This window comes from Myotis myotis, unplaced genomic scaffold, assembly GCF_014108235.1.
Source record: "Myotis myotis isolate mMyoMyo1 unplaced genomic scaffold, mMyoMyo1.p scaffold_m19_p_6, whole genome shotgun sequence".
NCBI lineage: Eukaryota > Metazoa > Chordata > Mammalia > Chiroptera > Vespertilionidae > Myotis > Myotis myotis.
This window is the reverse complement of record NW_023416368.1, coordinates 93,737,847-93,752,310: the sequence shown is the minus strand read 5'-3', so window position 1 is coordinate 93,752,310 and position 14,464 is coordinate 93,737,847. Positions and strand designations below refer to the sequence as shown.

General features: G+C 48.8%; 2 protein-coding genes across 6 annotated transcripts in view; one reads left to right on the top strand and one right to left on the bottom strand.

Moving 5' to 3' along the window:
* Positions 1–6,853, bottom strand: part of DPYSL2 (dihydropyrimidinase like 2) — a 103,913-nt gene extending 97,060 nt beyond the window's left edge. Inside the window, exons 1-2 of one of the 2 annotated variants that reach the window (XM_036313825.1) lie at positions 6,507–6,850; positions 6,321–6,419 (exon numbers count right to left, since the gene is read on the bottom strand). In XM_036313825.1, coding sequence (XP_036169718.1) covers positions 6,321–6,419; positions 6,507–6,674 — 267 coding nt within the window. In that variant the 5' untranslated portion in view covers positions 6,675–6,850. Of the gene's footprint in view, positions 1–6,320 lie in introns of both variants that reach the window. The other variant, XM_036313824.1, reaches the window with a different exon arrangement.
* A 180-nt stretch (positions 6,854–7,033) lies between these two features.
* On the top strand, positions 7,034–12,982 carry PNMA2 (PNMA family member 2). 4 transcript variants are annotated; one of them, XM_036315045.1, is made up of 4 exons: positions 7,046–7,143; positions 8,806–9,033; positions 9,998–10,132; positions 10,424–12,982. In XM_036315045.1, exon 4 carries the CDS (start codon positions 10,919–10,921, stop codon positions 12,011–12,013), a length of 1,095 nt encoding a protein of 364 aa, XP_036170938.1. In that variant the 5' UTR covers positions 7,046–7,143; positions 8,806–9,033; positions 9,998–10,132; positions 10,424–10,918; the 3' UTR covers positions 12,014–12,982. The 4 variants fall into 4 exon arrangements, with proteins under 4 accessions (XP_036170937.1, XP_036170938.1, XP_036170940.1 ...); XM_036315046.1 differs by lacking the exon at positions 7,046–7,143 and adding an exon at positions 7,172–7,254; XM_036315044.1 differs by lacking the exon at positions 8,806–9,033 and having other exon boundaries at positions 7,034–7,143.
* The last annotated feature ends 1,482 nt before the right edge of the window (positions 12,983–14,464 follow it).

The window sequence follows — 14,464 nt, the reverse complement described above, 5'->3', positions numbered from 1 at the left end:
GAAAAATCACACTGTCATCACATTGCTCTAATCTTAGAAAAGCATGTCATTCATACTCTCAGAGTTGGCCTCTGTCCAGTGACATCTGAAGACATCTCTTGAATTTAAAAAAAAAAAATGATGGACAGAATATCGAAGTTTAGGGCACATTCATAAAGACAGATCAACAGTCCCTTTTATAAATGGCTTCAAAAAGTACATTGCAGCCGGAACCGGTTTGGCTCAGTGGATAGAGCGTCGGCCTGCGGACTGAAAGGTCCCGGGTTTGATTCCGGTCAAGGGCATGTACCTGGGTTGCGGGCACATCCCCAGTAGGAGATGTGCAGGAGGCAGCTGATCGATGTTTCTCTCTCATCGATGTTTCTAACTCTCTATCTCTCTCCCTTCCTCTCTGTAAAAAATCAATAAAATATATATATAAAAGTACATTGCAAAAAAGAAAACAAAAAAGGTAGGCACAGAATTTTTTTTTTTTTTTGCAACAGTGAATTTTTGGAGATAAAATGAGAAAAGAATAGTTGATATAGAGAGCAATTCAGTACCTCACAGTGATTAAGAGGCTCCTTAGTCACATAGACCTGGGTTCAAATCCTGCCTCTGGCTTTTAACTAGCAAGTTGCTTTATGAGTTTGTTTGTCTTTTACCTTCAGATATTTTTGCAAAATAAGAATAGCAATAGTACCTACTCAGTATAGTTGTCTTAGCATTAGCAACATAGCACATATAAAGTATTTATCACAGGGCTACCCCTTAGAACATATGAAGTTTAATAGAATATGAAATATTTTGCCCACAAAACTAAACTGTATCTTTAAATTCACTATATGTGACCTTGGAACTGAACTAAAGAATGATGTGTTGCAAGAAATATGAGACTGAGTCAGGAAACCTTGGTTCAAATCCTAGTTTATGTACTTACTAAATAGCAAGGCCTCGGGATCCTCAGTAAATATCACTAAGACTCTGTGTCCTTATCTACAAAGGGAATAATGCCTATATCAGATGGTGCTGGGGCCAGTTTTAAAGTGATATGTTCCATACATTCTAAAATACAGGATCTAGATGAGATGTAATGCTACATAAATAACAAGGTTTTACTGGTATAGGACTGCAGTGGGACTAGGCAGTGAGGGGCCTCCATTCCAGTCCTGGGACTGTCACCTGAGTTCCATGGGATGAAGTGCTATCTTTCGGGACACTTTCTCCACCTCTAGAAATGGGGTGATTAACCAGAAGGCCTCCTTCAAGCTCTCACATTTGGTGGCAGTATACATTGGACTCCATGGCCAGTTCTGACTCTCCCTTCACTCTCAAGGAAGTAAAAAGTGCCACTGACACCAAAGGGTCCACAGGAATACCGGCTGTCTTTTCCAAAGTAGAAAAACGCCTAGCCCTGTCCAGATTTCCATGGGCCAGGAGCTCATGAACTATGCAACATTCAAGAGGTCATGGCCAGATGTTGTCACTCAAAATTCATTGACAGCAATTATCCTCTCCACCTCTGAGCTACAAGGGAAATGATGATCAGCTGGTGGGATTTTCTTCTACTCAAGCCTTAGTCCCCAGGTGGAGGTGGTGGGGTCTATTGCATCCCAAACGTAACCCTTCTTTCTTCCTCCCATAATTCATCGAGGGCCTATTAATTGAGCGACAACTTTCCAATATCAATGACTCATTAAAATTTAACTAATTATAGGAATATTATTCAGCCTTAAAAATGAAATCCTGTCACATGCTACACGGATGAACATTGAGGACATTATGCTAGTGAACTAAGCGAGTCACAAAAAGATAAACACTGTGATTGCAATTATATGCAGTACTTAGTCAAATTCACAGAGACAGAAAGTAGAATGATGGCTGGGAGAGGCGTATACTAACATGTTGTTTAATGGGCAAAGAGTTTCCGTTTTTGCAGGATGAAAAAGCTCTGGAGATGAGTTGCACGTCAATATGAATATATTTCTCACCACTCAACTGTACACTTAAAAATGATTAAGATGCTAAATTTCATGTTATGTGTATGTCACCACATATAGAGTTTTTTAACTAATTATCTGATTACTTCAATAGTCATTTGGGAAATCAAGAGCAACCAATAATTATCGATTATCACCATTTCCTTCTCCTCCCAAGCATCCCTCTCCCTTTGAACCCAGATGGGTCATAGTTTTGGGGGGGATCCTGAGCACATTTGTTCACATTTGCACCTCCTCTTTTGAAACAATGTGCCCTCTAAAGTATCAAATCAATACTCTTGTTCTAGGCTCCCAGCCAAGTCTCTACCACACATTGTGCTAACTAGACGTTCTTTTTGTTGGACAGGCTAGTGCTAGCCTACTATCAAACAAGCATCTCTAGGGACAGCTTGTGAAGCAGTCATTCACAGAAGGTATGGATGCCTTCAATCACTGGGATTTCTCCCTAGCTAAGATTAACACAAGGCAGGAATTTTGAATGAGACAGAGGAAGGCAAAGGGGAAGGGAGTGATTTCAGAATTTGTTCCTTTGGGAGGAAGAAAGATCTAGAAAAAGCATCATGATCAGGGTGGGGTAGGGGTAGCATTGAACAGTACGAGGGCAGCAGAGTCACGGGGCAGCCAGTGTTGGGAGATAATATGGGGAGAGGGGATGGGGACACAGAATGGAAAGGAATATAAGAAAGCATTTTACAGAGCTGGTGATTTTGTCAAGTTCAGCAGTACTCTTGGGTAGTTCACAGACTGGCACCTGCCCTGGAAAGTGGAGAATCACTCCCCTGCTACTCTAGCCTACGCAGGTTGTTTGCTGCTGGGAGAAGGGCCTGGGAGCTCCTTTGGACGGGATGCTCATAATCTAATTTCCTTGGTGGAATAGCTGGTCCTGGCTAAGCTGAATGATGCAATGGAGGAATTCCTAAGAGGAAGGAGGAGGCTGAGGAACCCCAGGGCACTGGCAAGGGAGATTTGGCCAGCAGTGCTGACCTTCTGCTCTCTGTCCCAAGGGGCTCGAGTCCTTCACAGGTGGTCATCAACCTAACCTCACTGTAGCCCAAGGTGGACTTCCCCAAGGACAAAAAGAAAAAAGACAGTAATGAGATAGAAGCTTTTCTTATTTGCATTCACAACACTGGCTCTTGCCCTTCACCAAAACCTAGCAGCCCAGCCCTAGCCACGCCCAGTGCTTCCTAGTGCTGACCTGCTCAGACGCTTTTCCTGGTCTCCCACAAGCCATGCTGCATCTGGGCTAAGGAAGCCTGTTCCCTCCCTTCCCGAAGCCTTGCTAAAGGAATAGGAGAACCCCTAGTGCAAAGGTGAACAAAGCCATTTCTGTGACCAGGCATTAAGAACACCCACAAACAAAGATTCAGGGAGGAGGAGGGGGGTGAATCGGGGCCTCAATCCGCTTGCTCAGTTCCCCACCTCTCTGTGCTAGGGCTCCAGATAGGCATGCACTGAGGTGCTGGTCATCACCCTGCTCATTAGCTGAAAACTAAGTAATGGCCACTTGTTCAGTCAAAATGGCGGGTCCAACTACGCTTTTGGAAATCACCACACACACACACACACACACACACACACACACACCTTTGTTCTCTTGTATAAACGTGAAATATATATTCAAACACTGTAAGTACTGATCCTGGTAAATACTCCCAGTCATGAATGAAACAAATCCCATAGGAACAACCCTTATGTGATAAGGCAAGATTGAAAATGAAAATTAAAAAAATAAAATAAAATTCAGAAAAGGCTGCAGAAGACCAAGCCAGAATCACCCTCTGGTACAAAAGTGGGTTTGCAGAGGCTAAAACTGCCTGGAGTTTGGCTGGGTATTTCCTCTTCAAATCTCTCTCTTTCATATAACCTAGGCTTACAATTTAGAACTTCAGTTAAATTTGGAGCGTGTTCAGACTCATAGCTCTGATGATCAAATATCTAAGATTCTAAATGAACAGAACAAGAGATGTTATTCAACTCAGTGAAACTTTGCCTTTCAAAATTTAATTTTAATTCACTGACATCATTATCAAGATGGCCACTTTTAATCTCCATCCCCTGAACTGCTATTTTTTTTTTTAAAAAAAAGATCTCTTCCTTATCTCAAGGCATTTTTCTCCTCTCTTTAGGTCATTAGGATCACCAGCAAGCACAATGTGTTGAAGGCAAAAATACTCACAGAGCCATGATGCTATATGATCATGGTTTGCCCCCACCCATTGTATTCACATAGGGAAGTATTTCACACTCACTCAGCTTTCACTATTAGAAACTTTACTTCAGCCCTGGCTGGTGTGGTCAGTTGGTTGGGTGGTGTCTCATTCACCAAAAGGTTTCAGGTTGATTCCCAGTCAGAGCACATGCCCAGATTGTGGGCTGATCTCCAGTAGGGGGCGTGCAGGAGGCAATCAATGTTTTGCTCCTATTGATGTTTCTCTCTCTCTCTCTCTCTCTCTCTCTCTCTCTCTCTCACACACACACACACACACACACACACACACAATCAATCAATATCTTTTTTTAAAGAAAAACTTTACTTCAATTGTCAAAGTTTGTGTAATGACTTGGTAAAAAGTGAGTTTTTTTGGATTAAGTTCTTCTGGTTGACTCACAGTGAAATAAGGATATCAAGCACTCCCCTATAGGAATAGATCAGAGGACAGGGCTGTGGAAAGAGGAATCAATTAAGTAATTAGTTGCCCTATCTTTTTAAAATGACAGCAAATGGTTTCTCTTTTCTAGAATTGGCCCTATAAAAGTGAAGAGCTAAAAAAAAAACTTAAAGGAGCAGATAATAATTTAAATAACATTCTCTAACTTTGACAGTATTTAAATGTGAAAGTACTCATTAAAGTTGGGTACATGTTGTTTTACTAAATTGTAAAAAATTCAATATAGTTGTAGAATTTCAAATGCAACATTATGCACTCAGACTATAATAAAAGTGAAGGGCTGCCACACTCCATGCTACATCAGGAAACAGTAACATATTTGGGCCATTATCACCAACTGTTAATTGTTTTCTGATGTGTTCATTGTCAGCACACACCCTGAATGTTGAGCCAAAGAAATGACTGTGGAATCATTCAGTGAATATGTAGAGACCACCCCCAACTACTTAGAAGCCCTTAGGAAAAAATTGCCTTGAACTTTTTATATAGCTAACCTTCCCCCAGCCCCACAAGGCAAGGTACATAATAGATATTCAATAATCAATCATTGACTCATTTCTCGTCTTCACCAATGGGCCTGGGAGAGAAACAGCAAACAAGTGTTAAAACATTTCACACTGTAATTCATCAGTTGAGAAATTACGGTTTGTGTGTATGTGTGTTGGGGGGGGGGGGGGGGCGGCTGCACAAGTATGAGGGTCACACTGATAATAAAAAAAAACTGGTGTGAGAAGATGACTTCACTTAAAATACAAACTGTTCATTTTTGCCAGAGGTGACAAACATTTTCTAAATCAAGGTTTACTATATTGGTTCTCTTTGTTTCCCCATTAACACAGTATAGGGGGTCCAATCCATCTTTGACAACCTATTCAAACTGTGAAGGTGTTTTTCCCTTTTCTTTTCACCCTTTGAACATAATTCACTTAGTCCCCATCTCCAAAGCGCCTCCCAAATAGGGCGGGGGGTGGAGGGGGGGCTCTGGGACGCCCTTGCTGAGAGACTTAGCGGAACTTTGCTCTGCATATGGGCTATTTAGGAGCGTCAGGGTTTCCTCGGGTGACTCCATCGCCTCCCTGGTTCTTCTCACTTTGCGAACAGGAATCAGGGTGACGAGATTCTCCGAGGCGGTGCGGGAGCCGCTGACCATGGTCCTGGCCTCCAGCTCCGGACGCGAGCGCGAGAAGGTGCGGTGGAGAGCGCGCTGGGCGCGGGCGGGAGCAGCGGTCTGAGCCCCCGCCCGCCCCTCCCGACCCCCGGGGAGCCCGCGGGCCTTTACCCGAAGCCTCCACCGCACGCTCCGAGCTGCATCGGAAAAGGGTGGGACACCAGGCCACAGCTGCAGCAGGGAGCCGCCCGGGAGGGTGTAAGAAGAATGGAACCGCCGCCCATCCCCGCACCCCACCCTGCGATCCCCCAGCCGGAGATCGGCCCATCCTTCCCCCCTCCACCTCCCAGACCCAGATAAGCACCGGCAGCCTTTGTGGGCGCATCGCCCACCGCCCACCGCCCAGCCGGAGCCTCTCCGCACCCTTCGAGAAGGGTAGAGTAGGGTGGGGTGCTGGCACAGATCTGGGGAGGGGCAGGACGGTGGGCACTCTGGGAGGCGAGGGAGGGGCGATCCCCGAGCCCCGTCCTCCTTCTCCGGCCTCCCCTCCCCCATACCCACCTGGTCGTAGACGTTCTGCAGGGCTTCCTTGCCCGAGGCCCGCCGGATCGCCACCTTCCGGCCCGATTCAACAGATGGCTCCCCGCCGGCACGCCGGCCCTGCCGGGAGTACGGCGGCTGCGGGTCCGGGCCCAAGTGGGCGACGTCCCGCTGCTGAGCCACCACCTGCCCCGAGCCCCTGCCCACCGACAGCGAGTCGAAGTCGATGGTCTTGTTCTCCGAGGACCCTTCCACCGGGCAGAACATGCCACAGAATTTCTGCCGGGGCTTGGGGCTTCCTGAACCCAGGTTCTTAAAAAAGGCAGGGACCTCTTCGTCCTCTGCCGCCTTCCCGGACTGCTTCCTCTCGGCCATGGTGCGGGGCTCGGGGAGGGTCCCTCCGTCTGTCCGCCCGTCTGCGGTCCCTAGGTCCGCCTGCCTGAGCACAGCCCCCGGCTGCCGCCGCCACCGCCGCGCTCTGCCTACCGCAAGGTGCACAGAAAGGAAGGAGGGCTGGCGAGCGGGCGACCCTCCCTCCGGCCCCTCCTCCTGACCCGCTAGCTCCCCCTGCCCACGCCCCCGCCGCCGCCCGCGAGCTGCAAAGTTGGGTTTGGCTGGGCGGCCGCTGCGGCAGCGCGAAGGAGAGGCTGCCAGTTCCCGGCAGCGGCGGACGGAGGGAGGCGGGGCGGGGCGGGGCGGGGCGGGGCGCCGGGGTGGGAGCTGCAGAGGGAGGGGGAGAGGGAGGGCCGCGCTGCCCGGAGCCCCGCGCTCCGGAAGTGAAGCAGCCAGATCACCGGCTAATGGAAGCGGAGCGGAGGGCCCGCTGACCGCTCTCGGCTCCCGGGTGAGTAGGGGCAGGCGCGCGGGGACGAAGATGAGAGGGCGCAGGCCCTGGCCAACGCGCCCTCCGCCTCCACCTGCCCGGCCCCGCGCCTCCCGCGACCGCATTTCGGAGGTGGGCCAGGGGCGAGGGCGGCGGGGAGGGCCCCTGCCCCCTTACCCGGGGGTGAGCGGATGGTGCGAAAGGGGTGGCGAACTGGCTGGCGCCAGGACGCCCGGGGAGAGAGGAAGGGGCCTCATTGAGGATGGAGAAGGGATGACGCAGGCCCCGCAGAGGTTGGGGCTGTGCGACGCCTGGGCCCCCAGAGCTTCAGTCCACCCACAGGCTTTGGGAGCAGAGATGGAAACGAGAGGGTTCCCACTTAGTTCATCCACTGAGGTGTGGGAGGGGGGTCGGGGGGGCGCACAGCGTGGCCGAGAGAAATGCCGAGGGACGTAGCAAATGATGGGGGGAGGGGAGGGTGGTACAAAGAGACATAGATCTGCGGGCCCCTGGGAGTGTAACCAAGAATGCAGTCTGCAAATTCCAGCCCAGCACAACAACTGATATATAGTGAGCGAGGGTGCAGGCAGTGCGGGGGGCCACGTACCGCTAACTGCGCCACAAAAAAGGGCGCAGAGGAGTGTTTTGAAAGGGTATGAAAAGGCGCAAATTGTAGCCCAGTCCCTAAATCACCAGGCCTTCCCGGTCCGGTACCCCCACCCACCCCTGTTGCGCACTGCGCCAGAGCTGCGTGCTGGAGACCTAAGTGCGGGGCGCGTGCCCAGAGTGGGGTAGAAGATGGGGGCTGTGATGAGTGCATTGTGTGTGGCGAAGCAGGCTAACGCTGTGTGGGGATTTGTGCCACTAACGCGTCCCGGGTGGATTCTCACTGGCATCCCCATGCCTTTCCCTGCATCAGTACCAGTTCCTCCATCTAGTAGATTGCGGCCCCGCCCCCCCCCTCCGCTGTCAAAATTGTGCAGAGATGTTGCCCATCCTTTGGCGCCTCAAGAGGGAGGTCTGGGCATGCTCAGTAATTAGGATGGGTTTGGGCTAAAAGGGGCCCTTTGCTGCAGGGTCATCACGCTGGACAGAGGGACCAGGGATTCTGTCCCATCTCAGCCCTTGCCCCTGGAAGGATTAAATGGGGATACTCCCACCCCACCCCCCCCGTTGGGAAAGGAGTTAAATTTGGAGGACTGCCAGTTACAGTTTTAGGGTGAGCCCATCATGATGGGGGTAGGGAGAGGAGTCTTCTGCTGAGAAGGGGAGGAAGAGGAAAGAGGAATACTGTGAGGGCCGAGAGACGCAGAAGCCGGCATTCGGACTTCAAGCCGGATGTGCTTTCCATTTGAATAAAGTGCTTCCACACGAATGGCATCATTTCCTACTCACCGCAGCCCCGGAAGATGAGTGTGATGAATGCGCTGAGTGCGTTACCATTGCTGTTTTCCAGGGTAGGAGACCGAGATTTAGAGAGATTGAGGCGCTTTGCCCAGGGTCACTATCTAATTCAATGATCCAACAAGCCCAGTGGGGATCTTCCACCTGAAAGTCTGGTTCCTTTTCCAACTAATTCTATCTTTACTTTAGAATGTACAAGATTTCCCCTTTTCTTCATAACCAAATATTTCAATCCGTGTAGCGAGGACCATGGTTCAGTTGCCATCTTTGTATTTGAAGGTCGCCTTGCAGGGAGAGATTGCCTTTGGAGGAAGAAGCCACCCAGAGTATCCTAACCTCAGGAAAGCAGTTACTACGTACACCGTGAAGATATTTCTTCCTGGGCACTGGATGCCTTTTTATATCTCATGTGTCCTTGAAGTACCACAGTGAAGAGGAAGTCACCCTCATACATTAGCAGGGCCTCGAGAAGTCACTGGACTCAGATCCCTGGGGTTGCTGGGCCAGGTGTGATCCTTCTCTTTGTCCTCCTTGCCCTGGGGCACGCACCATGCCTTCCGAGCCACCCAGACGGGACTGGGGAAAGGTGCCCGCAGCAGGAGCAGCTGCCTCGATGGTGACAAGTTGGCATCTGTGGCATATAAAGCCCACGGGGCGTGATGGAGGTTTTCAGGCCTGGGGAGGCGTGGCCAGGGCCCCAACACCCACCCCACAGCAGTAAGTGGAGGTGGTAGGCACTCTTCCCCTTTCACATTACCCATTCTCCACTGGTTCTCCATATCCTTCCTCTTTCCCTTTTTCTTCAAATGACTCCCATTCAAGTTCAAATGCTATGAAGAAAGTGTCATGTTAGTAACCTAACATCCACAGCAAAGTAACACCTCCTTTTGCATTTGCAAAGCCTGCCCAGACATAACAAAAGAGAATGAATTCATAATTCCAGGTTTAACTTATTCAGCCCTGAGATTTTTTTGAAATATATTTTTATTGATTTCAGAGAAAGGAAGGGAGAGGGAGAGAGAGATAGAAGCATCAATGATGAGTGAGAATCATTGATAGGCTGCCTCCTGCACAGCCCCCGCTGGGGATCGAACTTGCAGCCCAGGCATGTGTCCTGACCGGGAATCGAACCATGACCTCCTGGTTCATAGGTCGACACTCAATCACAGAGCCACACTGGCCAAGCTCGGCCCTGAGATTTTAAAAAATTATTAGGCCTATATTAAATTGTTATGTCTATATTATCATATTAAAGTGTATTATATGCTATATTGTTATACTGATATTGGTTTTAAATGTTAGAGTGATTTCTAATTGTATTTTTTAATCAAAGAAGTGAAGTAATTATATTGTTTAGTAGATTTAATTACATTGTGAAGGATTGTTATATTTTCAGTAAGTGCATTAAAAGTCTTGATTATTGGATATTATTGAGCAATGAAAACACAGCATTACTATTTATGTGTAACAGGACCGCTTGGCTTGGCTGGAGCTAAGAAGGACCCAGACATGAACATTGTGTAGAGTTGGGTGACATCTACCTGTGCTAGAAGCTGAATAAACAAGCTTCGTGACTCTCACAGAACATTCTGGAATGTAAAAACAGGTATCTGGCCATCTCCTGACTTCATTCTTCACGGGGGAAGGATCTTGAGTCCTGGCCACAACTGGGCTCAGACATTAATTGACATGTCTGATGAGTGAATGGCGGAGAAGCCAGATTGCAGAAGGGTCCCCAAGAGGGAGAAAAAGTCACTATCAGCAGAGATCTGACCGTGGGGTAGACACAAATGCAATGTGGGGTAGAGCCCCGTCTGCCCTCACTTCGGTCCCTAATGAGTGTGGGTGCTTCCTGGGAAGGAGAGGGCTGTGTGGTAACTGACCATTGTTTTACCAGGAGTCCAGGCCCTCTGCTGTGCGACGTCCCTCCAGGAGTCCTGGGTGCCGTGTGGAGGCGTTTCCACACTGACTAGAGAGAGGTGAGGCCTCAGAGACCCGGAGAGTGTGAAGCAGCTCTTGCACGTGCCTCCGTTGGTCAGAGAAGGGTCAACACCACCACAGTCTGCTAGCATCTGGAGAGACACCGCAGCCGGGGAACTACAGAGCCACTGACAGTGGCGCTGTCCTGAGACACTAACCACCCATCTTGGGTCAAGTCTAGAGCTATAAGGGGAAGTGCTGAGTTCCTGCCACCTCAGCAGGAACTGGGCAAGGAAGGGTTACTGGTCCAGAAGACTTCGGGCTGCTGTTGGAGGGACCTGACCGGAAACCCCTTCCCTGGTGGGTTGTGGGTTCGGGACTTGATCCAGGATACTTGAAATCCTAAGGGAGTGCCTACCTGCACTGCAAATTCATTGTGCCCTAGAGTTAGAGCCAATAGATACTCGTGAGGATGGCGCTGGCGCTGTTGGAGGACTGGTGCCGGCTGATGAGTGTGGATGATCAGAAATCCCTGATGGTGATGGGGATCCCAGTGGAGTGTGAGGAGGCTGAGATCCAGGAGGTTCTCCAGGAGACGTTAAAGTCTCTGGGCAGGTACCGGCTGCTCGGCAAGATATTCAGGAAGCAAGAGAATGCCAGCGCCGTCTTATTGGAGCTCCTGGGGGACACTGATGTCTCGGAGATCCCCAGTGAGGTTCAGGGGAGGGGGGGCGTCTGGAAAGTGGTCTTTAAGACCCCTAACCAGGACTCTGAATTTCTTGAAAGGCTGCACCTCTTTCTAGAAAAAGAGGGGCAGACAGTCTCGGGTATGTTCCGAGCCCTTGGGCATGAGGGCATGTCTCCAGCCGCAGTGCCCTGCGTGTCGCCAGAGTTGTTGGCCCAGGTGGTGGGGCAGGCAGTAGCACATGCCCCGCAGCCCCTGCTGCCCATGCGATACCGGAAGCTGCGGGTGTTCTCGGGCAGTACTGTGCCCGCCCCAGAGGAGGAGCCCTTTGAAATCTGGTTAGAACAGGCCACTGAGATCGTCAAAGAGTGGCCGGTAGCAGAGGCAGAAAAGAAAAGGTGGCTGATGGAAAGCCTGCGCGGCCCCGCCCTGGACCTCCTGCGCATAGTGCAGGCAGACAATCCTTCTGTGAGTGTGGACGAGTGTCTGGAGGCATTCAAGCAAGTGTTTGGGAGCCTGGAGAGCCGCCGGACCTCCCAGGTGAGATACCTGAAGACCTATCAGGAGGAAGGCGAGAAGATCTCCGCCTATGTGCTGCGGCTGGAGACGCTGCTCCGCAAGGCTGTGGAGAAACGCGCCATCCCCAGGAATATCGCAGACCAGGTCCGCCTGGAGCAGGTGCTGGCCGGGGCGAGCCTCAGTGAGACCCTGTGGTGCAGGCTTAGGGAGCTGAAAGACCAGGGGCCGGCCCCCGGCTTCCTTGAGTTAATGAAGGTGATCCGGGAAGAGGAGGAGGAAGAGGCCGCTTTTGAAAATGAGAATACTGACGAGTCAGATGAAGGTGATGGCTATGGCCACTGGCATAAGGAGATTGATAACTAAAAGCTAAGTCAGAGTGAGCCTGCAGCCCGTGGGCCGGGGGACTTCGCTTTACCAGGCTAAGACCTTTTCCATGGTCTTTTCTTTAGTGACTGCGATTAAAACCAAGGCATTCAAGCCAAGTCTTGATTCTTTCTGAGAAAAAAATTATCTGAGAGTTTCTTGGACCTTAGCATAGATTACCAATAAACAAAATATTAAATTCCAAATGTGATATAGTAACCTAAAGGAAATGTCACGTTTCCTGTAAATATCCCCAAGAGACAAAGTTTGCCCATACCATAGAAAGCAGAATTGACATGAGAAAAAAGTATCCTTTGTAACCTACCTGAAAACCTAGGCTTTTTTTACCTGTCGGGTGATTTTCTTTATCGAATCAGCAAATTCCGTGTCCCTGAAGCAGTGAGAGGCTCTGTTCAAGGAGGTAACAGTCCTAAGGGCACAGCCGTGCTCTCAGAGAGCGACAGGCTCATCAGGACAGGCCTCCCATGTGGAAGCTGAACAACCTCATGTGTAAATAAGTTCATGACGCCAGTAGCAGTGCAGTTGCCAAATGAACACGACCATCTCCACCCTCAGGATTCTCTCCTTTCTTGGGAAGCACTCCTCCTACCTCTCTGCCAGGTGTCCAGACACTGTGTTGGGCCCCGAAGACACAACACTCTGCCTGATCCCTGCTTTCAAGAGGTTCGCAGCGTGAGAGCGCCCTCAGGAAAGGGCGATGTTGCAGGAGAGCATGCTGGGGTAGCGAGCAGGCCTCTCTGGCTAGAGAAGATTTTTAGTGCCGACAGAAGGCAAAGAGGGGAAAGGAGGGCGTGCCAGGTGTTGTGTGCATGTCGCAGTTAATGTGTGCAGCAACCCAGTGCTCCGAGATGGTAAGCCGTCTCCTCCATATCAAATTGCTAACAAGTGGTGGAGCCGAGGCAGGAATTGAGAACTCTCTGAAGCTCCATATTTACAATGGATTTCAAACCCTTTAAATCTCTAATAAATAGTGGGCAGATGCAAGTGTGTTGATATCCACATTTTAGCACCTAGGCATTCAGCAACAGGCTCACTTTTGTTTTCAGGCGTTGGAAAAAAGGTTCCCTTGCACTATCTGAGCATGTAGCTGAACTTCGCTCTCTTTTTTTCCTTTTTATTGAATTTATTGGGGTAACACTGTTTAACAAAAGTATACAGGTTTCAGGCGCACAATTCCACAACACATCATCTGCGCACTGTATTGTGTTTACCACCCCAAGTCTTCACCCATCAACAGTTGTCTTCCCTATACCCTCCTACAGCTCTCCCTACCACCCAACTCTTCTTAATGTTCATAGATTAAGGGACCTGTAGCTTCTCATGGGTATTTAAATCAAGCCCATGCATGCCCTTGATGTCGAGTATGCTAGTAGAGCGATGACCACCATTCCGTGAAATGCTAGTTGATGTGGCACAGCATGGTAGCTCTGGGTACAACAAACTTGCTTAAATCCTCTGAACATCAGTTTCCTCATCAGAAAAATGAGAAGGTAATGGAATAGGGCTGTTATGTTAAGATCAAATGACATAATGCCTTTTAAGCACTTAGCATGATGTCTGGAGGATAGAAAGCCCTCAATATATGGAGACATTATTATCTTCATGATGCTTTTCTGCTCAATGCATGCTCTCTTTATTGTTCTAACAGTTGTGCCACAACAAGTAAATATGTAACCTGTGAGTCAAGTTGTGATGACATTGCATTAGAAGCCCTTTTAGCTCTTATGGTAAGTGTGAGTGTTTCGTGTCTGTTACTCTGTGGAAAGTATTCTAGCCAATTAGACTATTCCTAGTGATTTGACTTTGAAACAACATTATAATTTCTGATTGTGGATCATTTTAACTGAAGAATATCTTGCGATTGTAAGAAAAGAATTTTTTTTAAAAAGGGGATCATGTGTGATCATTTGCCTAAGTTACATTTTTCAATACTGTTCAACCACAGTGGCACGATATCACCCAGTGCATCCTGATTTCATGTTTTGTACTCATGAAAATGCCCTCACTGTTTTTATTTATTGACAATATGTGAAGTAAACTATTATAAATGTGAAGTTATAAAATAAATACATACTAATAAAACTCTAAGTTTTTTTCTGTTTCATGCAGCGTGGTTTTGTATAAACTATTACTTGAAGGAGTTTTACTAGTATTGGTAAAAGAAAAATTTTGGTAAGTAAGATTAGAAAATCACTCCAAAGCCAAATAGTCTTGAACTCTTCTAGACATACAATCCTGAGAACAAAACACTGGAACATGAATACTTGGGCTTTGTCTCCAGGGATGAGAGGGCTCAGTCCACCCATCACTGATTTCTCTTTAAAATACAAAAAGTGACAGATGGAGGCCAGGTCCCTCAGAGACCTTCGACTCATTTGCTCAGACAAGTAACTGCAGACAATTCACCAGCCTCTGTTCTGCCAACAGTAA